This window comes from Polypterus senegalus, chromosome 9 (genome assembly GCF_016835505.1).
Source record: "Polypterus senegalus isolate Bchr_013 chromosome 9, ASM1683550v1, whole genome shotgun sequence".
Taxonomy (NCBI): domain Eukaryota; kingdom Metazoa; phylum Chordata; class Cladistia; order Polypteriformes; family Polypteridae; genus Polypterus; species Polypterus senegalus.
This window is the reverse complement of record NC_053162.1, coordinates 1,691,307-1,716,948: the sequence shown is the minus strand read 5'-3', so window position 1 is coordinate 1,716,948 and position 25,642 is coordinate 1,691,307. Positions and strand designations below refer to the sequence as shown.

The 25,642-nt window shown below is 41.8% G+C and overlaps 1 protein-coding gene across 1 annotated transcript in view; it reads right to left on the bottom strand.

Moving 5' to 3' along the window:
- Positions 1-2,729: 2,729 nt before the first annotated feature.
- snapc4 (small nuclear RNA activating complex, polypeptide 4) overlaps positions 2,730-25,642 on the bottom strand; it is a 96,093-nt gene continuing 73,180 nt past the window's right edge. Inside the window, 6 exon segments of the mRNA XM_039762592.1 lie at positions 2,730-3,400; positions 11,684-13,230; positions 15,826-15,889; positions 17,968-18,024; positions 18,134-18,204; positions 22,071-22,449. Coding sequence (XP_039618526.1) covers positions 3,272-3,400; positions 11,684-13,230; positions 15,826-15,889; positions 17,968-18,024; positions 18,134-18,204; positions 22,071-22,449 — 2,247 coding nt within the window. The 3' untranslated portion in view covers positions 2,730-3,271.

Sequence of the window (25,642 nt, the reverse complement as noted above, 5' to 3'; positions counted from 1 at the left end):
CCGTGCCACCCTAAAATTGCTCAGCTTCTTCAAAATATCTCCAAGCGATAAAAGAAATTCCAGATTCAAATTCCACTGGTTAATAGAAAAATCTAAGATGATGTCATGGATTGGTTGGCATTCTGGAGCGGATGAACAATTTCTTACCCGGCTATGTGGCCTTTATAATCAATGGATGGAGAGAAGCAGCCTCTTGGAGTCATGCATGTGCCCCCACCCATGTAAAAAGTGCCAACACTCCTTTGGTGGATCGCCCATGTGCACACCTGCAGGGCTGCATGGGAGTTGTGGTCCCAATGGGCAGCCCTCTCTGTTTTCTCGGGAGTCACTGGGGAGATCTGCACAAAGGGGTATTCCTCATTTTAGAGAAATTCGGTCTGACCCAAAAGTGCTTCTGAGGTGCAGTGTGGTGGCCACAGACGTACTCTGGGTCTGGAATAAAGAAAGCGGGTCTGCTCCACTCAGACGAGCTGGAGTTGGGTGTGCAGGAAGGACAAAGCTCGTCTTGGAGGAGTCGACTTGTGCTTGCGCCAACCTTATGAAGAAGCCTCTGTTGAGGCATTTCATTAAACATCAGTTCTTATTTGAACTTGAGACTTGTGTCTGGGGTTTGGGGCTCTGCTATGTCCCCTACAGATCACAATGCATACATCTCTATAAACACCTCAAGTGAACACTAAAAATGAAAGATGAGAAGCTAATCATAAAAAGACGTGGCTTGTGTGTTTTGAGTCCTACTCACTTTTTAGCAGGCTGGGGCATAATGTTTCATTATAATGTAAGACATAGGAGAAGTGAACAGAATCAAAATACAGTGGAACCTCGGTTCACGAACGTCCCGGTTCACGTACAACTCGGTTCACGACCATAAAGCTCGCCAAACTTTTGCCTCGGTTTACAACCACGCACTCGGTATACGAACAAGCCAGTTTCCCTTGCCTGCCTGCCTGAGCTGAGAGAGAGAGAGAGAGAGAGAGAGAGAGAGAGAGAGAGAGAGAGAGAGCGAGAGCGAACGAGCGAGCGAGCGAGCACGTGCCTGCTGGGGAGGGGGAGGAGGAGATTGCTGCATGTGTTTGCCTGCCTATCTGCAGGCTGTACGTGCTGAGAGAGAAAGCAAGCTAGCAAGCCGCGTGGCTGCAAGAGCTCTGTTCATTGTTCTCCTTCCATTGACTTCTAAGCAAGTGAAGAAAGTTTTGAAGAAAATTGAAATCGAAGTAAAGAAAGAAATTACAAGAGGTGGAAAAACTGTTTACCAGTTTACTCATTTACCAATCTGAGAACCCTCATGCTTTCAAGCAGCACAATGTAAACAAAGCCAGACTGCCAGTAATGTGGGGCGCAAACACGAAGGATTGGGTCACAAGGAGTTTGTTTTTGGGATGGCTGCATGAGGCTTTCACTCCTACCAGCTAAAAGCACCAGAAACTCAAGAAATCACAAGAGAGAAAACACCTGAAGGAAAACACTTCATGCCAGAACTCGACTCATGCAAGGTTAGTTTTCTTGGTGGTTTTGTATTACGGATTTTCAAAAGTTAATTTTCAGTTCATAACGCGATTTGTTGCAATGTTACTTTTATCTTTTTTCAAATGTTCCTTTTTTCCGCTGTGCTTAAAACTCATTTTAAAAACAGTGTTTACAGCGATTAGGCTTTAAGTTTAATAGCGTGATCTCCTGCAATCTTTCTTTTCTGGTTGCTTGCGAGTTGGTGTTTGCATGCACTGCACTTCGGATTTGTTTTAATGTTCGTTTTTTCTTCTGTGCTTAAAACTCATTTTAAAAAAAATGCTGCGCTGAGCACGTGCTACAGAGAGATTAGACAGCGTGAGCGAGCAAGCGCAGAGAGAGGGGCAGCTGACAGGGAAGGGATGGGATGGGGGAGATAGGGTGTGTGTGTGTGTGTGTGTGTGTGTGTGTGTGTGTGCGCGCCCACTACAGAGAGAGAGCGTCAGCCAGCCAGCTCCTCTAGCTGAGGGAGGGAGCCTGGGTGTTTTGTGTCAGTGTTATTCAATGTTTTTACATTAGTTTACTATTACACTGTGCATTCTATGGTGTAATTAACTATATTTGTGCTTAATCTTTACATATATTTACATATTTACATACAGTTTGTACTGTCTGGAACGGATTAATTGTATTTACATACAATCCTATGGGGGAAACTGCTTCGGTTCACAACCAACTCGGTTTATGACCAAAGTTCTGGAACGAATCATGGTCGTGAACCGAGGTTCCACTGTAATAATGTCAATCTTCTCAAATCTATAGGGGCTGCAGCCCATCCTGGCGTCATCAGGAATAAGGATAGGATGTCAGTTCATTCATCTTAGGGCACACACACACACATGCACCTTCCAGGCCAAATAATTTGGCTAACTTCGGGGACGACAGCCGTGAAGTTCATTCAACATTCAGTACATCACTGTGGTCTGCATTTTCAATAAGTTTTACACTTACAGTAGTAATGATATTGTTGATTTCATCATCATCACCGTTCACTACTGTCCCAGAATGCAGCAGTCAGCTTCTGCCTCTGCCCCATCCTGCTCTCGTTTCGGCGGCCCCCTCAGTCACAGCAGCTCACTTCTCCTGCAGCTCCTTGTAATTCAAGCAGGTTAGTGACACGAGGTTCATGTCCGTAAAAATCAAACATAAAAGCAATTTTAGAACTTGTGCAGAAATTTGTGAAAGACAGCTTGGTGACAGAAAAGAACATAACCTGCTTTCACTCAAGTTCAAATATTTTATTTCTAAATTACTATTTACATTTCAAAATTGACTTTACAAAGTCCTTATAAGTGCAAATCTGTAGGCATCTCAGAAACAAGTCCCATTTCAAAGTACACAAGAGGGAAGTAGAAACGCCTCCCTTATGGAAATTCTGGATTGACTCACCCAGCTCTTGGCGCCATTGGCACACAAATAAGGAACCATCCCGTTTATACAACTGAGTCAATGTCATAAAATGAGAGAAAGCAGAATGTAAATAAAAACCCAGTGAGAAGCGTGTAGGAAAGATAATCAAGAGACCTGGACACAACTGAATCCAGCAGAAACCTCGCAAACGTGTCTCCATTATTAATATGGCTGCTGCTGCTGCTGCTTCTTGGTCATCCAATGCCTGAGCAGACAACTAAAGTGCTTTTCCAACACATTTTGAACATGTCACCATCAGAACAAAAAAAAAAACAAAAAAGTGAACAGGAAAATGAAAGGAAACAAAACGAAACAAAACAAATAGAAACACTTGTTTGACACATAAAATGGTTATTTATGCATTGCCTCCAATTTCAGAGCTGCATCCTTTTTCTAAACGGGACCGACTTCTTGTCCTGATTCCTTTAAACTGATTGGCCTCTGCTCCTTCCACATTCAGCATAAGGGAGCTGCAAGTGTTGTCCTGCAAAAGACAATCAATTGGAAAAAAAAAAAGATAAGACATTAAAGAACACGAGTGAGGCTTCATGGAAGCTCATTTGTCACCAGTTTGTTGTTGCCGCTGATGATGCCACCCCATCCTTCCAGCTCAGACAGCCACTTTATCCTCTTTCTTTCTCTTCGTCTTCATTCTTGGTCTTAATAAGGACTCAACATGCGACAGGCCCACACACTTTTTCAGTTCAGTCGCTAACTCCCTATAAGCAGGTCAATTAACCGGTCATCCCTCCAACTGTGAAATGTTCAACTCTCAACCTCAACACCACCCTGGGTAAAGCATGTGGCAAACATACAACAATACCAGTAAATCTAGTCGGCTTATGGACTGGATCTCCTCCTGCAAACACTGAAAGGAACCCACAAGGCCTTTCTGTAGGATGCCCTGTACTGTCAAAAGTACAAATAAACCAATTACTGTAGGGCAGGGGTCGGCAGCCTACAGCATGTATGCCAAGTGTGGCACGTGGAACGATTTGCAACGGCACTCTGATTGAATTGAAATAAAATAAAAAAAAAATATGTATATTTTAATTACACCATGTGCATTCTCACCGCCACCTACGTTTTGTGCATGCGACTCAAATGTAAAAGGAAACGACGTGATCAGAGCCGGCCGTGGTGCGTTAAAACAAACCTCTTCCAGCCTCACTGGGTCACATGTGTTGGGCCTGCAGCAAATTCTTTAAATGCCTTTCAGACACAGCCTGGGTGTCCCAGTCCCTCCTAACCCATTAACAGCTGTGTGTGTCTGGTGGGCTCACCGAGGGGCTTAAAGTGGAGAAGGACAAACAAACCGTCATGGCCTTTACTTCACTATTGGCACGTTGACTTGTCTCGCTCAACCAGAAGAATCCTAACTCTGCTATGCTAAGTCAGATGGTAACTGATGTTTAATATTATTTGAAACTGGAGAAAGTCAAATTCCCACTCAGAGGGTCTGTGCAGAACTTTTTCAAAACCTGGCAGGATCTGATCAATAACATTTTAGAATAAGCTCTTAAAGCACTGAGGAAGAAGATTCTCTCCCCATTTCTTTTTCTTCTCCATTTATCTTTATTCACTTATTAATTCATCTATCTACTTATTTTTAACAGCTTTAAGTTTTATTCCATTGGCCTTGCTCTCTTTCTCAGGGGTGGGAGTTGATTTGTTTTCAGACCTAGTTTTTTGTAAAAATTGATCTTTGTATAGAATGATTACAATAAAATCAATAAAATTAAAATACCATACCATATTTATTTGTTGAGCGCTTAAAAACACAGCATTACAACTGACCAAAGTGCTGTACAGTTACAACAAGCAGGACTAAAAGCAAAATATTAAAAATAAACTTTAAGAGAGAATTAAAACAGAGATACTAAAACAGGTCAAGGGACCAAATAAAATAGAGAAAATAGCAAAAGGCAAGTGGAAAATGAAACAGGTTACGAATTAAAAGCCAATGTGAAGAAGTGCGTTTTAGGCGAGATTTGAATGTGGCGACTGAAGCGGCTTGCCTAACCACTAAGGGCAGGGAGTTCCAGAGCCTGGGTGCACAGACGGAGAAAGCCCTTTCACCACGAGCTTTAAAACGTGCCTTGGGAACGGTTAGGAGCAGCTGATCTGCGGATCTAAGAACACGAGGGGGATTGTGACAATGGAGCAAGACACTCAAATAGGCGGGGGCTAGACCGTTTAATGCCTTATAGGTTAGGAGGAGAATCTTAAAATCGATTCTGAATCTAACCGGCAGCCAGTGTAGGGTTTTTAAAATCGGTGAAATGTGTTGGATTCTGCTACTTCCAGTTAGAAGCCTTACAGCCGCATTTTGAGCCAGTTGGAGTCTAGAAAGAGTGGTTTTACTGATACCAAAAAGGCAGGAATTAGAGTAGTCAAGCCGGGACGTAATGAATGCATGGATTACTGATTCCAGGAGGTGGTTAGAAAGAATAGGCTTGAGTTTGGCGATTCGCCTTAGATGGAAAAAGCAGGATTTTACTGTGCTGTTGACTTGAGCATCCATTTTCAGGAACGTATCCATTTTGATTCCAAGATTGGAGACAGACGAAGTTACTGGAATGGGAAGAGAAACGAGGCCAAGGGGTGGAGCCTGTTTGCAGTCGGGACTAAAACAATGACCTCGGTTTTGAATCGTTCAGGTGAAGGAAGTTTACAGCCAGCCAGTCCTTAATGTCAGATAGGCAGTCGAGGAGAGGTTTGGTGGAGTCAGTTGGCTTGAGGGAGAAATAAATTTGGCAGTCGTCAGCATATAGGTGATATGAAATTGCATGTTTTCAAAAAAATTGCACCTAAAGGCAGGATGTAGATTGAAAAAGTAGTGGCCCTAAAATGGAACCCTGGGGACCCACATGGGAGTGGGACTGATTCAGATGAAAAATCGTCTAGCATGACTCTGAGAGTCCTGTTGCAGAAATATGACCTGAACCAGTCGAGGGCTAAGCCAGATACACCAGCCCAGGATTGAGTCGGAGATCATGATGTGGGTGATTGTGTCGAAAGCAGCAGATAAGTCGAGAAGAACCATAACCACGTGGAGTCCTGAGTCCAATGCCAAAAACGTCATTTAGGACACGTAAATGCGCGGTTTCTGTGCTGTGTTGGGGCCTAAAGCCTGACTGAAAAGATCCATTACCTGATGGTCCTGTAGGTGATGAGTTAATTGCTCATAAACTACTTTTCTAGTATTTTTGACAAGAAAGGTAGTTTGGAGATTGGACGAAGATTAGAGAGAATGGCAGGGTCAAGATCAGGTTTTTTCACAATTGGATGTACAACTGCGTGTTTGAAAGCACGAGGAACTATAGCCGAGGATAGACTACTAGTTATGATCTTTAGGACATCATATCGAATCACAGGAAACACATCTTTCAGCAGTCTGGATGGCACCACATCGTCCGGAGAGCCGAAGGCTTCATTGAGGCGACGATTTTTTCCAGATGGGGGAGCGAAATGGGTTCAAAGCTGGTGAGGGAACCATGCGCAGGAGCGGCTAAATCAACACAGCCAGAAGAAGAAATGGAGATCTGGGATCTAATGTTCGTGACCTTATCCAGAAAAAACATGAGGATCTGATTACAAAGAGCAGAGGAGGCAGAAGAGAAAACAGTTACGGCTGGAGAGAGGACAGCATTTAGTGTTTTGTATAAGACACGTTGATTGCCAGAGTTTTTTGAGATGATGTCAGCGAAAAAACGGTTCCTTGCACCTCTGACTGCTCTCTGGTATTGGGACCACGCGTCTCTCATGCAGTCGAAGGTAACAGTGAGACCATCTTTCCTCCATTTACGTTCTAGCCGCCTACAGTTTTGCCTGATGGAGCGAGTTTGTTCGTTTAGCCATGGGTCATGCTTGACTTTGGATTGTCTCCGTTTGAATGGGGCTACGACATCCATCACAGAACAGCAGGAAGTGTGGAAAGTTTGCAATAAAACATAAGCATCCATGGATTCACATGATGTGGAGATTGGTGAAAAAGCAGCTGCAAAATCTTCAGCAGCAGAGGGGGGAATGACACGGGAGGGACGGGTGGTGGTGGATTTATAAATAAATAAAACAAACCTCTTATTATATTTTAATTACAGGTGCAGGCATTCGCGCTCCACGTCCCCCCTACGTTTTGCACATGTGACTCAAATGTAAAGGGACACCAAGTGTCCAGCGCAGGCCGTGATACATTAAAACAAACCTCTTATTATTATTAAATAATTTACTGTGCTGTGCTGTGGAGTGCTGGCTCTGAGGTGAGGGATCTGCACTGGCAATCAGAAGGTTGCTGGTTTGAATCCCGTAAATGTGCCAATAGGGACTCTGCTCTGTTAGGCCCTTAACCTGCAAGAGCTGAGCGCTTTGAGTAGTGAGAAAAGCGCTATACAAATGCAAATTATTAAAATTATTAAATTATTATTACTGCCCAAAACTGACTCCTAAAAAAGACAAAAACTTGACGTCCGCCCTTTTCAAGACTCTTGGACGAATGAATTATTTGAATGATCATTTTCACAACCAAAATAAAAAAGGGGCTTTACCCACTGAGACTGTTCAAATAGTGTTACACACAAATGCTTTGTTATGTCGCGCTGGTCTTGGAGTCCATCCATATTAAAGATCATCAGTTCTTTCACTTTCAGAAGCCATATTTCTTCCCCTATTACAGGTTCACAGGTATAAGAGTGTTGAACACAAAGCAGGTGCCGGGATGGACAGGACACTCGCCCATACCAGTATCATTCAGAGCTATTAACTATCCTAATAGACATATTCTTGGGATACGAGAAGATCTAAGAATACCACAAGAAAGGGCACCCAGGATGCCTGAGCCTGCCTCTACCACACTGTAGACTCTAGGTGGACCGGTAAGTGTGTGGCTAATCTTTGGTCTATCTCTTTACCTTCTCCCTCTCCTAGGACTAAAGCGGAAGTGGAAGATGGCTGACCATGAGCTGCAACATGTTAATGAAGAACTACGGGCCCTTGAGACTCAGATTCAACATCTCCTTGAAAGACGGACACACCTTAGAGATCTGAAAGACTTCCTCTGCAGCCGAGATCGAGTCACTTAGTCTCCTCACAGCAACATTATTACCGCGCCGTTCTGCATGCTCACAAGGCCAAGTGAGTTTTACCCCCACAACTGCTCGACAGTATGATGATGATGACGACAGCACAGGGCTGTTTCAACGTTGGAGGCGGGGGCTCAAAGTCAGATCCTCTACGTTGGCTCAGGCAGGCGTCAAAATCCATAACCGCTTCGACCCCCTTCGCTCCCCCACAGTTCCAGCAGATCTTGGTGATCTAGTTCTTATCAGGGATTCAATTGTACGCAACTTTTATTTGGCATGCCCTATACAGAAAGCTTCTGTTTCTGGTTTTCCCAGAGTCATGAGTTCAAGACATTACAAGAAGAGCACAGACAGTCTTTGAGAAGCACCAGGACAGGGCCGTTGGAACCATTGTATTATTGCAGGCATAATTAACATTCGTTTTCGACAGTCGGAAGTTCTAAAGGCAGATTTCACAGCACTAATGCAGGCCACGAATAAGAGGACCCCAGCTTCTAGAATCATCATTTCAGGTCCTGTGCTGTTAGTTAGAAGGCCGAATGAAGCCTACATTCGACTACTCTCCTTGAACAACTAGTCGAGAAGCTTCTGCAAAAGACGAAACATCGGCTTTGTGGACAACTGGGATCTCTTCTGGGAAAGACGAGAGACGGCGCCTGGGTCCTCTCTGAACACATCTCAAAGGTAGTCGGCCTTCCCTGACTATGAAGTTTTAGTTCTAATGTGTTCCGTAACGCCCTGCTGCCATGTGATACTTCTGCTCTGAATTCACCTTCCGATGTACAATGTATTGATACTAGAATAACTAACCACAGTCTAAAAAACTAAAAAATCCGGACAAAGTGGTATAAACGCAAATCATTTAATGAACATTTCATCTATAGATGTGCACTGTATTAAAGCTATAACAACAGATTATGGATTAATATTAACAATAATAATCTTATTACTATTTCAAGCTGCCGCAACACTCCGTCTCAGCTTTGCTCTTTTGAGTCCTTCAACATTCCTCTGCTTAATAAATATTTAGAGCATTAACAAGCAAAACCTTTGACATTAACGATCTGATCAGTGATAGTGAGAGAAAGTCTGAATTCCTAAGTTAAAACATGGCTTAACTCAAATGGTGCTGCAGTATTAATTGAAGCAGCACCCCAAAATTACAGCTTTGCTCATTCGGTTCACCAAGGTAAAAAAGGAGGCAGTTTAAGGAATATTTACTCAAGCCGATTAAACGGTAAAAATGCCAGTTTAAGTACCTTCACGTCTTTCAAGTGTACAGAGGTACAGCGATTCAAGGAATCTCACAGTCTCTCATATTACAGACCTCCAAAATATGAAACGTCTTTTATTCTCAGACTTAGCATCCATAATAACAATGAACTGTGATAGGTATCTAACTGTAAGAGATTTTAATTTTCATGTGGATGACCACTGTGACTCGAAAGCAAGAGAATTTCTGAATTTACTGCAATTTTTTGATCAGATTCAGCATGTCAGCCAGCCAGCCCACACATTGGATTTAGCAATTTCAAAAGGATTAAACGTTGATGTGAGGCAAGACATGGATGGCAGCATTTTGGACCGTTTATTCATATTTAATGCAGAAATACTGATAACTACAACTAATGTGATGCATATTGTTTGATCTGCAGCTTTAAAGTTTGCTAACATTCTAAACAATCAATCCAGTTGTAGTAATTACTTTAATAGTACTAACAGTGTGAATAACAAAGTGGAAACTTTTAATGCCAAGGTAAGATCTGCAATCGTCATAATGGCAACAGCTGCTGTCTGATAATTAACCACCTGCTCACTTCCAACGGTGACTATTCAATTAAACCAAGACTGGCAGGGGAGTCACGTTTTCAGCACTACATGCACCTCTTTAAATGACTCAAACCAAGCTTTAAAAATTGCACTGCTAAACTTCTGGAACATCTTGCCACAACTGTACAGGTTAAGGATGGCTGGAAGGGATTAATAAAGTTGATTTAATCTAATCTAATAAATGATTATCATGCATGGGAGCAACATATAGTTAGCATATAACCCATAAAAATGTCCCATACATTGGCACCAAATTCTGAGCAAGAGATAAATCACCAGATTACTAGTTCCACTGCTTGATAAATAGTCACACCAAAAGTCGCACCAATTATAATACAAGATGACGTTCAATTCTTGGTAAAGTTAAAACATGGCACAGGCTAAGTAAGCACCGTTACAGTCATGAATGGCCCCTTTCTTATTCTTATTGAACATTAGAACATTTTGGACGAGGACAGGCCACTCAGCCCAACAAAGCTTGCCAGTCCTGTCCACTTATTTCTTCCAAAAACACATTGAGTTTTGAAAGTCTCTAACGTCTTACTGTCCACCACACTACTTGGTCTCTTGTTCCAAGTGTCTGTCTTTCTTTGTGTAAAGAAAACTTCCTGTTTGTGCGAAATTTCCCCTTCACAAGTTTCCAACTGTGTCCCCGTGTTCTTGATGAACTCATTTTAAAGTCACCGTCTCAATCCACTGGACTAATTCCTTTCTTTTTATAAGACTTCAGTCAGGTCTCCTCTTCATCTCCTTAAGGCTCAGCTCTTCTAATCTTTCCTCATCACTCATCCCCTGTAGCCCTGGAATCGGCCTAGCCTCAGAGCCTCTGCTTCCTGTGTCTGAACCAATTCTACAAACATCACCCTGAACTGCCACTTCTTTTAGTTTAATGCCCAACCTCTCATGTGGCACCTTAATGTCTTACAATAAAAGTGTAGGAGGGTGTGAGATACAAAAAAAAAAACCACAAAACAATGCAAACGTCGCTTCGGAATAGTGTGGGTATCACCGTGTGGTCACGTAGGCACAAAAGGCTGCGTACTCCGTGGTTACTCTCTCCGGTGGGTGTTAGCATATCATAATCTCTTGGACCAATAGCAAGAGTCTTCCGCATTCGACTTATATGACCGACATTATAAAATACTAGTAACCGCGCACTGCATAATAACATGCAGTGAATTCCCTTGACTTGAACATTCCTAATTTTCAGACTCTTTCTTTCTTTTTACGTTTTTCATTTGTCTGCTCAGAGGTTGATGTGCTTGCTGTTTCCAGAGTAGCTCTTCTTTCCTCCACCCTAGCGGCCCGCTTCTTCTCTTCTTTCTTTTCACGTTAAAACTGACTAAGTCAGTGTTTGTGTTGTAATTACTTACTATGTTTTCTTAAATTTTTCACTTAAGATGGCACTAATCTGCCTTCAGAATTATTTAAGATATGAAGAGGTAGGGGAAGTGATGGTGAAGGTGATAGGAATGATAACGGCGCCCATACACATGCACCAGCTGCACTACCAACTGTTGATTATACAATAAAACAAAAAAGAGGAATAACCTTGGAGGTCAATCATCACCCTGAAAGTGGATAGTAGATGTCACGTAGTATATGTGTACCAAATTTCAGGTCAATATGTCAAACAGTTTGCGAGCTATAGGTGATTTAAAATTCTGGACAGACAAATGGACAGCCACGGTAGCGTATTTTATCTATAAAGACGGTAAAATCAAGTCCCGACTTATCCGCAGGAGAACTTAAACGCGAGTATATACAGTAGTCAAACAGACCTCTCTCTTTAATGTAATGTGTGTAAGTCAAATATAAAAGAACTTCAGTTGTATTACCAAACAAAGGACTCTCACCTCACTCATGCTGAATGGAGCCGGTTGACCACGGCCTTTCTGGGAACCTTTCTTGAAATAGACCACTTGAAAATCTGTATTCTTTCTCCTTCTGTGTCGACGTGAAGGCTTGGAAATGTCTAATGTTGTACAAACAGGAGGAATGGTTGCCAGAAACGCAGGTAGAGTGAAACAAGAAAGAAAGCGAGCTTTCAGGAGAAGGTAAGCTGGGTTATCCCCCAGTGTTTCTTTAACCACTTTTCTAATGGCCTGGATTTTGGCACGTGGGTTTTGTACCTCATCTGAGATAAGGGCAGAGGCACGACTCTCCAAAATGCTTTTCTTTTCCAGCAGCTGTGATAAGGTTTTCAAGTTGCACACAGAAGGAGGGAGATATGGAAGGGCAAAGCTCAAGTCAGGCAGCTGAACTCCTCCCAAACCTTTCATCCAATCCTTTGTTGCAGCGTCTTCTTCAAAGAACAGCAGGCTCAAATCCAAAACTGTTCTCTTCTTTGGACTGGCAGTGTTATGGGATGTTGATTGGCATACTTTAGGAGTTGTTGATGGGCATACTTTAGGAGTTGTTGATGGGCATACTTTAGGAGTTGTAGCAACAATGTTTAGTGAGGATGACTGCAGGGCAGGCTGTTCAGTTCTTGGCCCCAACTGTATGGTACCTTGATGAGATGGGATGACATGAGGAATACTCACTGCTTGGATGATGGGCCGTGCAAATGGTATTACTGTTAACTGCTGTGCCTTGGGCAAATGGGGACTAACCACATTGTAGCATGGTGGAACCTCATTGCTAGATGGATTACTATTATGCTGCTTAACATCTTTAATGGTGAAAGGTGTGGGGGAAAGAGTACTGGGGGTCACAGAGGTATTGCTGTCTACTGCAAGATGGTGGACAACAGTCGGAAGTGAGCCTGGAACAGCACAAAGTGGAACAGACGGAGGAGCTGCAAAGATTCCTAGGGGAAAAATTGGAGGGAATTTAGCCATAGTGGTAGCAGCAGACGGTCTCACAGCACGAGCTGCAGGATTAGCTGGGCTTCTGGAGGCTGCTGGCCCTCCAACTGGTGGGCCACTTCCTGGCCTTGGCACATTTAGGTTTATCACACCACTTGGCGGAACTGCACATGGAGACTGCACTGCGATGAATGGCATCACTCCTTGATTTGTCATAATCCAACTTATTTGACTGGAAGATGCTGTAACTGATTGGATTTGAAGTTCCTGTGCAAGGTTGCTCCTTTGTTCTGTTTGACTTGTTACAAGGCTTGAGGGATGCTTTGTCAAAGTAAACGGTGGATTTGGCAGAGTGTGACTTGAAATTTCCTGGGGCTTCTGTGGTTTCATCTTCTTGGAATCCTTTTCTTTGTTATCAGACTCTGTACTCTGCTTTCTAGACTCTTCATTATCAGGAGCAGCTTCCTTCTCAGAAGTGTTCTGCTTTTTTCTTCGCTCATTAAGGAGCTGAGCAACTGTTCTGACGCGACTTGAAGCTGGAATTTTTCTTTGCTCACCTTCCTGTGGTTCAAGTTTGCTTTGAGCGGGTACATCTGTAAAATATAACAATGTGTAAGAATAGCATATGTGTGTAGTCTGTTATGGATCACTTAAAAATTAATTTTCTGAAGACATTCTGCAAAGGGGCCGGTGTATGTGTGTATATACAGTGGGTATAGAAAAGAATCCCCCCTTTGACATATTCCCATTTTTTCTGCTTTACAGCCTTAACACACAAACTAATATTTTTTTCCAGCTTTACTTAATGCCACCTCTAACATCCAAGTGAAAGACATCACAGCTACAGTTCAGAAAAATTTTAAAATAATAAAAAACAAGAAATACTGACATTAATAAAGGATCCCGCCCCCCCCATCCCAAACTCACTCAGGTGTCAGTGCCCACCATTCCAATTGTGGTTACGGGTTTCCTCCCACCTGTGCTCAGTTGTAATGAGTGTGATTAGTGAAGCTGTTCCTGGTCCATTTATTCCCTTGGTTGGCAGATCAACTGACAGCAAACAACTGACGGTGGGCGTCAGGTCACTTTCAGAAGATCTCAGGAACAGAGTTGTGGATGGACAGAAGGCAGGAGATGGAGACAAAAACATCTCAAAGGCTTTATCAATCCCAAGGAGCTCAGTAAAAAGTGTTTGGTACTACTAGGACCCTCCAAACTGGATGGAAGAGCAAGGAGGAAACTGGGAAGAGAGGCCAATGGCCACTGTGAAGGAGTTACTGGATTTGATGGCACAGAGTGGTCATTAATGGTGTGCAGATGACAACAATTTGACAAACGCTCCACAATCGTGGCTTGTTCGGGAGGGTCGCACTTCTCAAGAAAGGCCACATTAAGGCTCATTTGAACTTTGCAAGAATGTATCTTGAAGATTCTGATGCCAAGTGGAAAAAGGTCTTATGTTCAGATGAGACCAAAATCAAACTATTAGGCCTCAACACCAAATGGTCGACCAATGCAGCTGACCATCCACAACACATCATATCGACAGTAAAACATGGAGGGGGCAGCATCCTGTTGTGGGGGGCTTGGGGCTCTCGTTAGGGTAGAAGGAAAAACAGATGGGGCAAAATACTTGAGGAAAACCTGCTACCCTCTGCCATAAAGTTTCAGATGGGCAGAATGTTCAACTTTCAACATGACAAACGAGCCGAAGCACACAGTGGCTGAACGAGAAAAAAGTGAATGTCCTGGTGTGGCCAATCAGAGCCCAGACCTAAATCTTTGTAAAGATCTGAAGATAGCAGACCAGCAACGCTCACCACCCAATGTTACCGAACTTGAACAGTTAAACTGTAAACAAGAGTTGGGGGTTAGGGCAAATATTACACAATGTAGGTATGCAAAGCTGAGAGAGAAGAATCAACAGACTGAGGGCTGTCATTAAAGGAAAAAGGGGGTCACCAAAACGACATGGGGTGGGTCCTTTACTAATCTCAGTAGGTCTTGCTTTTGATTTTTTTATAATTCTTCTGAACTGTAGCTGTGATATCTTTCACTTGGATGTTAAAGGTGGCATTGAGTACGTAAAGCTGGCAAGAAATATTAGTTTGTGTGTTAAGGCTGTAAAGCAAAAAAAAAAGGGAATATGCAAAGGGGGGGATTCTTTTCTATACCCACTGTATATCTCTACACATGTGTATTTCTTTATTTAATCAGTCTACTGGAGAGCAGCAAGTGAGCTCTCCAATCTACTTTCAGCACTCTAACTACACAAAAGGATGCTAAGCATGCGAGTATATAGACATAGATAAGAAAGACAGCTAATAAGTACCTAATCTTCCAACAGGCCTGTGTTTCTCCCGTTTTTCCAAGGCAGTGTCTTTGCGGGCCACCAAGGGGCTGTACTTTTGTATTTGGGTCCCCCTTATTAGATCAAGTGCGACTATTCATCCTTAGTGAATCGAGAGTGACCATCAAAGTGGGGCCTCCCTTGGTGAACTGAGTGGGATTTTCAGACCAAGGGAAGAGAAGTAAGGTCCCCATTGACTAATCAGGCAGGATAAATGACAACAGTGGTCGCCCTTGGTGAATCAAGTGTTAGCGGCAGCCTGTGGCAACTCACTGCCATTATAAACACCCAACGGCAGCAGCTTGTGACCCAAAAGTAGTTGAGAAACTCTAATAAACCCACTACACTGTACATTTAAACAAAACGTTACCTTAATAATTTCCGGGATATTGAATGCTATTATTTTCATAATGCCATTGAAAGAATTCTGCAGTGTACATACTGCATGTTCATGATAGCAACTTTTAACAAGCAGAGAAAATGCAAAATGCTGATTACCAAATCACTTCCATCCATTATCTAACCTGCTATATCCTAACTACAGGGTCACGGGGGTCTGCTGGAGCCAATCCCAGCCAACACCGGGCGTAAGGCAGGAAACAAAGCCTGGGCAGGGTGGGGTTTAAATTGTCGAGCAGAGCTGCTATTCAAGGAAAAATGTGTCTTTGTCGCAAACAATAAGGAGAGGTCTGTAAGAACTCTTTGTATCAGATACTTTAAAAACTAATACATATTTTAGTTTTACTTTGAAGTCACTTTCCAGAAACAAGTCTACTTTTAAAGCCGAATGAAAAACAGTACAGCTTGCTTTAATTGCAGTGATTCACAGGCAGTATACCTTTTTGATTGATTCTGCCCTTTGAAGTGGGTAGAAGATTTCTCCTAGATAACACGCCTTGAATCTGGAAGAGAAATTACAAACAAGTGAAATAAAGGCAAAACTTCATGACAGATTCATGTATATACGCATTCTGTCAAGTACCCATGACTGAACTTTAGAAAGAAACCAGAGCCACAATCCAGGGAGCAAAGTGGCCCATTGTAAAAGCTAAAAAGTCAGATTATGTGGCCTTTTTGTTGTGCCTTTTATATTTATTTTTAGTTTACATGGATATACAGGACTATTCAAAATGAAACAGCCAATTTCTAAAATTTATTTTAAACAAACTGGACATCACTGGATAGAGGAAGTTTAAAGTTTGGTTCTATGGTCCTTGAGGTTGCATGCACTCAACATGAGCACCATGTGTAATGCGACAAACATCAAAACGGTAGACCATTTCTTGCCAAACACGACTTCAATTGGTCCCTAGTTACTGAATTCACTGCTTCCTCAATTCGATGTCGCATATCTTGAAAATAATGTCGGGCATAGGTGGGAAAAAACACTCTTTCTTTAATGTAAAGCCCCCAAAGATAAAAATCGCAGGGGGTAAAGTCTAGAGATCTGGGAGGCCATAGATGATGAGCAAGATCTTGTTGTCCACCTCTTCCAATCCATCATCTTGGAATGGTGTCGTTCAGGTAATGCCGGACCTCCAAGTGGAAATGAGGCAGGATACCATCTTGCATGAAGGTCCGGTGTTACCTGAACAACACCATTCCAGGATGATGGATTGGAAGGTTCCACCTATGCCCAATAATCTTCAACATCTGCGACATCGAATTGAGGAAGCTGTGGATTCAATAACTAGGGACCAGTTGAACTTGTGTGTGGCAAGAAATGGTCTACCGCTTTGATGTTTGTCGCACAACACATGGTGCTCAAGTTGAGTGCATGCAACCTTAAGGATCATGGCATCAAACTTTGAACTTTTCTCTGTCCAGTGATATGCGGAAGGTGTTTCTGCCTTTTACAGTTTGTTTGAAATACATTTTTGAAGTCTGCTCTTTCATTTTGAATAGCCCTGTATTTAAATAAATACTCTTCTCAATGAGGAAATCATAGGTTTCCGATGTTAATGTCCTAAGACTGATAAAGTCATTTTTATTAATTTAATGGCCAACTAGAGTCATGCTATTCAGGTCTTTCCTTTTTTCCCCTCAATGATTACAAATGACACCAAGGTTTCCTAGTAATAATTCATGGCTCATCCAATATTTGATGGCAACTGGAATTATTTATAAGGTGCCCCATAAAAACTATACAAGGCTGGCTAATGATGAAGGTTAAGGGATTAAGTAACAAGAGCACAAGGCTCTAAGGATCAGGTACATTTTTAATGTTATTAAAAGCTTAATTTTAATTTTAAACATCAAATACATTTAATAGTGGTTACAGGATTTTGATTTTTGTTATTTACTCTAATTACTACTTCATTTTTAACTTAAAAACCGTCATTTATTTAAAGAAATACAGTAGATATGCATTCTTCTGGATGGAGGATGAACAGGATTAGAAATGAGGACATTAGAGGGTCAGTCAGCTCAAGTTGGACGGTTGGGAGACAAAGTCAGAGAGGCGCATTTACATTGGTGTGGACATGTGCAGAGGAGAGATGCTGGGTATACTGGGAGAAGGGTGCTAAGGATAGACCTGACAGAGAAGAGGAAGGCCTAAGAGAAGGTTTATGGATGTGGTGAGAGAGGACATGCAGGCGATGGGGGTGACAGAACAAGATGATGAGGACAGGAAGATATGGAAGAAGATGATCCGCTGTGGCAACCCCTAACGGGAGCAGCTGAAAGAAGAAGAAGAATAAGAAGAAGATATGAATTCTTCTACACCAGAAAACATGGGCCTTCTATGACTCAGTGCATTGAATAGAGACTTTAACATAAGATTTGTGTGGAAAATCTGGGAACCAAAATCGACTGCTTATGGTACGGTGCTGAAGACAAAAAAACAACAGGCGTACAAGATCTTTGAGAAGGCTGATGAATAGGAAGGACACTGTAGTCAGAGAAAAGCTTCAGTCTACACCCTGACAGTCTTCTAACCACTGCAGAAATTCTACAAACTCCTCGAGATGTGGCTCACCTTTTTGGGCCTTTCTTCAATAACGTTCTTACAACCTTCAGTATCAACCTGAAAGACCTACATAAGGCAGACAGAAGAAAATGTTAATCTGCAAGTTCATTAACTAAATCAAAAAAGAAATCGAGCTGCAGGTAGCATATTGGGTTGTGGGTTATTGCATACTCACTTTGAGAAGTAGAATAAAAATTGGTGTGCTGGCTAGGCCAACTTTTTCTGCTTCTTCTCTCATGACATCAGCTGAAAAAAAAAGAAAACATTTGGTTTTGGAAACGGATGGTGTGAGAGAATATGAATACTAACAAGCCACAGAATTAAATGATGACTTTCATTAACAGCTAAATAGGGATATGGTCGGAGTGAAAATGGTGGCCCTTGTGGAGTCAGCTGGTCATCTGTTGGCTTGATTTGTATTTTTTTATTATTTTGGCTGCAGGTTGAGGTGTGGGGGGACAATTAAGCAAAAGTCTGTGAAGGCTGCATTATTAAAGTTTAAAACAATACCATTCTAGTGCTTGCTGTTTAAATGAGACATTGGTTCAAACCTGAAAACCTAAGAATTAAAGCTTCACCCAGTAAGTCCATTTTGGAGCAAAGAATGCTCTCGAGTATTGATCGAAGTGTCGCGATTCCAACAATATTGTAAAACAGCGTATCATATCGTTTTTAGGATAATATGTACTTTTGAGAGATTGTGCCTTTTCAAAAGATGTCTGGCTGTGCTCTTAACTGACTTGCTTATCTACCTCTTTGGCAATCTTTAAACCTCAGGCATGTGCTTTCCTGTTGTTCATTTCATGAATGCCGCATAAGAACAATCTGGACGAGAACAGGCCATTCAGCCCAACAAAGCTCGCCACTCCTATCTATTTAACTCTTCTAAAAAAAACATCAAGTCGAGTTTTGAAAGTCCCCAACGTCTTACTGTCTACCACGCTTCTTGGTAACTTGTTCCAAGTGTCTATAATTCTCTATCTAAGAAAAACTTCCTAATATTTGTGCGAAATTTACCCTTAACAAGTTTCCAACGGTGTCCGCGTGTTCTTGATTAACTCATTTTAAAGTCGACGTCTCGATCCACTGGACTAATTCACTTCATAATTGTAAACACTTCAAGTCATGTCACCGTTTACTCTTGTACTGCTTAAAATGAAAAAGCTCAGCACTTGAAATCTTTCTTCATAATTCATCCCCTGTAGCCCCCCATAACTGGCCTAGTCGCTCTTCTCTGGACCATTTCTAGCACTGCTTTGTCCTTTTTATAGCCTGGAGACCAAACCTGCACCCAGGACTCACTAGTGTGTTATAAAGCTTGAGCAGAACCTCCAGTGACTTGTATGCCACATGTCAAGGCGCTATATAACTTGACATTCTTTTTGCCTTCTTGATGGCTTCTGAACACTGTTGGGAAGTTGACAGAGTAGAGTCCACTACGACTCCTAAATCCTTCTCATGAGGTGGACTCTCAATTTTCCGACCGCCTATTGTGTATTCAAACCTCACATCTTTACTTCCTATGTGTAATTCTTTACATTTACTGACATTAAATTTCATCGTCCACAAATCTGCCCAATCCTGTCTGCTGTCCAAGTCCCTCCGTGATGATTCAATGGATTCTCAATTATCTGCTAATCCACCTATCTTGGTATCATCTGCAAACTTAACCATCTTGTTCCTTATATTCCTATCTAAATCATTTATATATATTAAAAATAGCAGCGGCCCTAGCACTGCCCCCTGCTGGTCACCACTCTTAACATCACCCAATTCTGATGAGGTTCCTCTCACCTTCACCCTCTACTTCCTGTGTCTGAGCCAATTCTGCACCCATCTAAAAACGTCACCCTGAACTGCCACTTCTTTTAATTTGATGCCCACCCTCTCGTGTGGCACCTTATCAAATCCGTTCTGAAACTCCAGATCAATAATCTCATCTGCTCCACTCTGATTGTATCCTTTTAATGTTCCTCATAGAATTCCAGCCTGTTAGTAAAACACGACCTCCCTCTTCTGACCCCACGCTGACTGTTCAGTTAAACTCCTGTCCTTGCCATGTGCTGCTCAAACCCTTAATAATTCCTTCCATTAATTTTCCTGTGATGCACCATTGAGCTTACTGGCTTATAGTTGCTTGGATCTGCCCTGTCACCCTTTTCATATAATGTGATAATATTTGACATTTTCCAGTCTTTTGGAATCTCTCCAGTGCACAGTGACTTCCTAAAAATGTGTGTCAAGGGTTTATATCTGAACTCGCTAACCTCCCTAAGAACTCAAGGGTGAACATTATCTGGTCCTGGTAATTTGTTTGATTTCAGCCTATTTAAATCATCACAGCTCTTCTCCCTCTACAATTTCCAAATCCCTCAGTGTCTCCTTAGTAGTCCCTGTTACCACTCTGAGGTTATCCATTTGCTCACTTGTGAAAACCTCAGAAAAATTTAAGTTTAGAGTGTCTGCTATTTTCACTGTCTGTATTTTTTAATTCCCTTTACTATTTCTGATGCACTTCACCTCCTCTTTCACTACTAAAGAGTCTCTCAGGGTCGTCTTTCGCCTTATCTGCTCTATTCCTCTCAAATGGTCTTTTAGCCTCCTTGACATCCTTCTTAATAGTTGCCCTCCTGCTCTCATACGCTCTACGATTCACTTTGGAGTTATTAGTCTTATTCATCTGTTTTTTCCTTTGCAGCTTATTTTTAAACTCTTTATTAACACACTGCAGAGTTTTTTTTTTAAGTTTCCTATTATTTCCAAATGTAGGTATGTCCCTGTCCTGCATTACATTTTTAAACCTGTTCCACTGCTCCTCGACTGTCTCCACACTTAACAGCTTATCCCAGTCTGTCCTCCTTAGACTTTGCTGCATCTGCTCAAAATTTGCCCTACCAAAGTTCAACTTAACAATTTTAGTCTTTGCATCTGCACTCTTACAAAACACTGAGAAGTTAAATTAAAGTGCTTGAGTTAAGATTTTTTTCAGGATTTACACCAATGAACTTTAAATTAATCCTGGTGATATGTCCCAAATGAAGCAGTAGAAAGGCAATGTCACACTAAACAGCTTCACTCTAGCGTGTGTGGTTTTGTGCAATTTTATTCTCTTATTTACATGAAAACTTGACCCTCGGCAGTTGCTGTGAACACATCTTAGCACAGGAAGAAATGGTGCCAGGTATCTGTGATAAAACTAGTTAATCACAGTTGCCTTTTATTGGCATAAACCTGTGCCAGAAACATGAAACGCCTGTCTTGTGAAGCCAAAGCCTTTGCTGCTTCAAAGTGGATGTATTTTGAAGTTTAAAGGTTTGAACCAATGAATGGGTATGCCATTTTTCCTTTTCAAAAACATAAAAAATGCTTCACCAAAGACCACAAATTTTCCAAGGCAAATGGAATGTATACCATGATTCTGAAACTAAAATACTTTTGAGTTGAAAAAATGCCAAACTCATCTTTTAAGGACATGTACTCTTTTCCTCCAAAACACAATCTGACAAGCAAACCTCTCTGTAATGTGAACATCCAATAATAATAATAATTCTTTACATTTATATAGTGCTTCTGTGAGTGGGGATTCACTTCCACCATCACTAAGGTGTGGCATCCCCCTGGATGATGTGACAGCAGCCATTTTTGTGGCAGTACGCTCAGCATTAGCTGTTAGGTGGTGAAGGGGTGAGACAGACAGACGGCCAGTTAGAGAGATGTGATGATCAGAGGACAGACTCACTAGACCATGGTGTGCTATTTAGCCAGGACATCGGGATACATCCTACTCTTTACAAAGGATGACTGGGGAACTTTCATTACCACAGAGAGTCAGGATCTCGGTTTTGTGTCTCATCCGAAGGGCAGTGCCATTTTTACAGCACAGTGTCATTGGGATCCACATAGATCACTGGGTAAGCGCCCCCTGCTGGACTCGTCAAGGTCCTAGATAGTCTCCCATCCAAATACTGGCTGGGCCCACACATGCTTAGCTTCAGGTGGATGGCCTGTTCTGAAGTGCATGTGGTATGGCTGATATGGTGCATTAACAGTGAAATGTCCGGGTTTTCTTTATGTTTTCCCATTAATACAGAAATCAGTGAAAAGGAACATACCTCTAGTACGCTTGTTAGGCCACAGACCACTGCTGCATTGCATGTAGACATTTCCAACCCAGGGGCTCACTGCAAGCATAAGGTTTTGGTTTAAGATAAAATCCCTTTTATAATTGGCAGAACCTGAGCCAGCTTCTACCTCCTCGTCACTCTTAGTGGGTTTCAAAAAGGGTTTTCTAAACTTCTCCATCACAGTCTTGTTTCCTTCAAATCTGTTCAAGAGAATCCTTTCTGCCAGACTCTTATGGCCTCCAGTTTCCACATTTTTGTCACTCTCCATGGCCTGGATTTTACCAGTAAGCGCCTTTGCTTGACTCTGGTCTGTAGAGCAATGTGATTGTACCATAGTGGAATGCCATCTTCTGTCACTTTTTGTCTTCTACACGAAGGACAACAGAGATTCAAAAAAGAAGAGAAAACAAACAAATCTTAGCAAAATCACAATAAAGACAAGATGAGCAGAAACCACACAGCTATTTAAGGCCAATACATTCAATACTGTTGAAGTCAAAATGTGTTCTTGTGTTGATATAAGGGTGGCCACCCTTCTGCAAACTTACAAAAACAGAAGACTAATATTTTTGTAATGTGAACCATCAGAAGATGCACCAGAAAAAGGTGACCATGTTTTTAAATAAATTCCTGCGCTTGTGAACACAATTTAGTTTTTTATCATTTTACTAATAAGTCCTTTCCTTGTTAACCCGTCTTTATTTCATTAAAGTAACATTTACACCGACAGAGTAGAACACATGAAAAGTGTACCTGCTGCTTAAAACAGAACAAAACAAAATGTGACTCACAAAAATGTCCCAGTGTGCCCTTGATGGACAGGCAGACCGTACAACTTATCTTGATTTTCCAGAAAGTGTTTGATAAGGTCCCACATGAGAAGTTTGGGAATCGAACTTAACACACTGAGTGCTGGATCACTTATCACCAAGATGCTGCAGTATTGGCGTATGTATATACATGACAAATAATGAACTCCATCAAAATGTAAAGAAATGCATTAGAAAGCAACGGTTTTATTAACAACAGTAACTGTCGAAAATGTAAAACTTTTATTACCTTATTCCAGGGGTCTCCAACCTTTTAAAAGATCTACTTTTACAAAATGAAAATGGCTGAGAGCTCCTCATGTTTTCTAATGTTTCTTCTCATAGCTTATTTCAACCCAGACAAACTGAATACGCTCATTTTGCCTGAGCACTTACAGAATGTTGGTGTCCACAACTGACATTTTGCATTAAAACATCACAAATAAATATTGAGTTCACCTGCAAATGCACTTTGTACGAGTGTATGCACTTTCTAGCGTATCTCACACTATTGAATTAAAACAAAACAATGCAATTCCAAATCCACAGATAATTCTACTTCATTTGTCATTTTGTCACATGTCACTTTATTCACAGGTCCAGTCACATGTGTGATGTGTTGTTTAGTTGGTCACATGACTGGCACTGAGCTGTATGGTGGAGTGGAGCCACTCAGGTTCACTCTGATGGAGTCATTTCAGTGTTCGTCTTGTTCTGATTTCATGACATTCATGTCAGACTCACAGATGTATGGAGACCCAAACACAACATTTATTTATATAGCACATTTTCATACAAAAAGTAGCTCAAAGTGCTTTACATAATGAAGTAAAGAAAAATAAAAGACAAAATAAGAAATTAAAATAAGACAACATTCGTTAACATAGAAAAGGAGTAAGGTCTGATGGCCAGGCAGACATTTTCAGAGCTGCTTGGTGAAGATTCTTGTACTTATCTGACTCTACTAAGCTCCATGCTGTTGAGACTTTAACTGCACATTATTTTGAAGGTTTACTATTACATAATATAGAAAATCCAATGTTTCTCTGTCTGTCTGTATGTATGTCCGCTTTTCATGAGAGAACTACTTCATGGATATTAGATCAGCTTTTTTTCTATAATTTGCTTGAACATTCCAGTTGATTTTGCAGTTTCTCTCATTTCGCTATGTATCACAGTTCGCTTGCAGTACAGATTTATTAGCGCAAATCTGAGAAACACACAGCGGGCTGAAGAGAGGGTCCTTCAACACTCACTCACCAGCTTCAGGGCGTGTGCCTTAACTCTGCTTAGCTAGCGAACGAGAGAACAATTGAATCCAACTTTGTTGGATATTTAAAATAAAGTGTTACTTAGGGGGCGGCACGGTGGCACGCTTCCCAGGTCCTCCCTGTGTGGAGTTTGCATGTTCTCCCCGTGTCTGCGTGGGTTTCCTCCCACAGTCCAAAGACATGCAGGTTAGGTGCACTGGTGGTCCTAAATTGTCCCTAATGTGTGCTTGGTGTGTGTGTGCGTCTTGTAGTGGGCTGGCACCCTGCCAGGGGTTGGTTTCCTGCCTTGTGCCCTGTGTTGGCTGGGACTGGCTCCAGCAGACCCCGTGACTCTGTATTTAGGATATAGTGGGTTGCATATTGGATGGATGGATGGATGGTGTTACTTAGGTCTTGATGAGTTTGAGTCCGGATATTCTCTTAAGTGTATGCCACATTGAAAAGAGAGATTGCCACTCGGATTGTGGATCGTGATTTTATGTTAAATATGATTTTTTGGAAAGATCGCCCACCCCTAATTTGACTAATCAAGTTTTCAAATTTATGTAGGATTCATTAACCTTTTGGCAAGCTACTTGGAAATGGGTTGCAAGCTACCAGTAAGTCACAAGTGACGTGCTGGAGCCCCCTGCCTTATTCTCACTAGCAACACACCTAAAAGTCTCCATTTGAATAAGAGTCCTTGAACCCCGAAGAGTGCAGGCTTAGAAGCTCATGTGCCACAAACATAACAGGCTACTTTGCATTGTCCATACTTGTTGCACACACCACAGTTGGTAGTTGGTATCTGTTTGCGCTCAGTGGGAGGCAGAAATAAGGGCGAAACACGTGTTGCGTACTCTGCATTATTTGATGCTATGAAATGCTATGAATATTTTATATATATATATATATATATATATATATATATATATATATATATATATTTATATATATATACACACACACACACACACACACACACACACACACACATACGCTTAAACGGTGATACAATGGGATACAATTAATTTTATTTTAACTCCTCTTTGCTCAATCAGCTGTTGGCTTGCTGTTGCTGTTTGCTCCGTGATCTGCACTTCGTTCACCAGCCACTCCCAAGGGGCGCCAAGTGTCATTGTAAATAGAGGGGCTGAAAACACCTCAAGGAGAAGTGGACGCTTCATCCAAAACCCCTCTTATACGGTGATACAATGGGAAACAAATAAAATTTTTTAACTTAAAATTTTTTGCTCGATCAGCTGCTGGTTTTGCTGCTGCTGCCATGCTGTGTGATCTGAACTTTGCTCGCATAGCAACTACCCATGCCAGCGTCTCGTGCCGTTGTAAAGAGTGTGGCTGAATGCACACTAAGGTGACCCGGTCGCTCCTCTGAAACGGTGTTTCATTGGGAAACAAGTAACAGGTTTTTTTTAAAATCTCCTCTTTGCTTGATCAGCTACTGGCTTGCTGCTGCTGCTGCTGCTTTCGTTCCACGCAA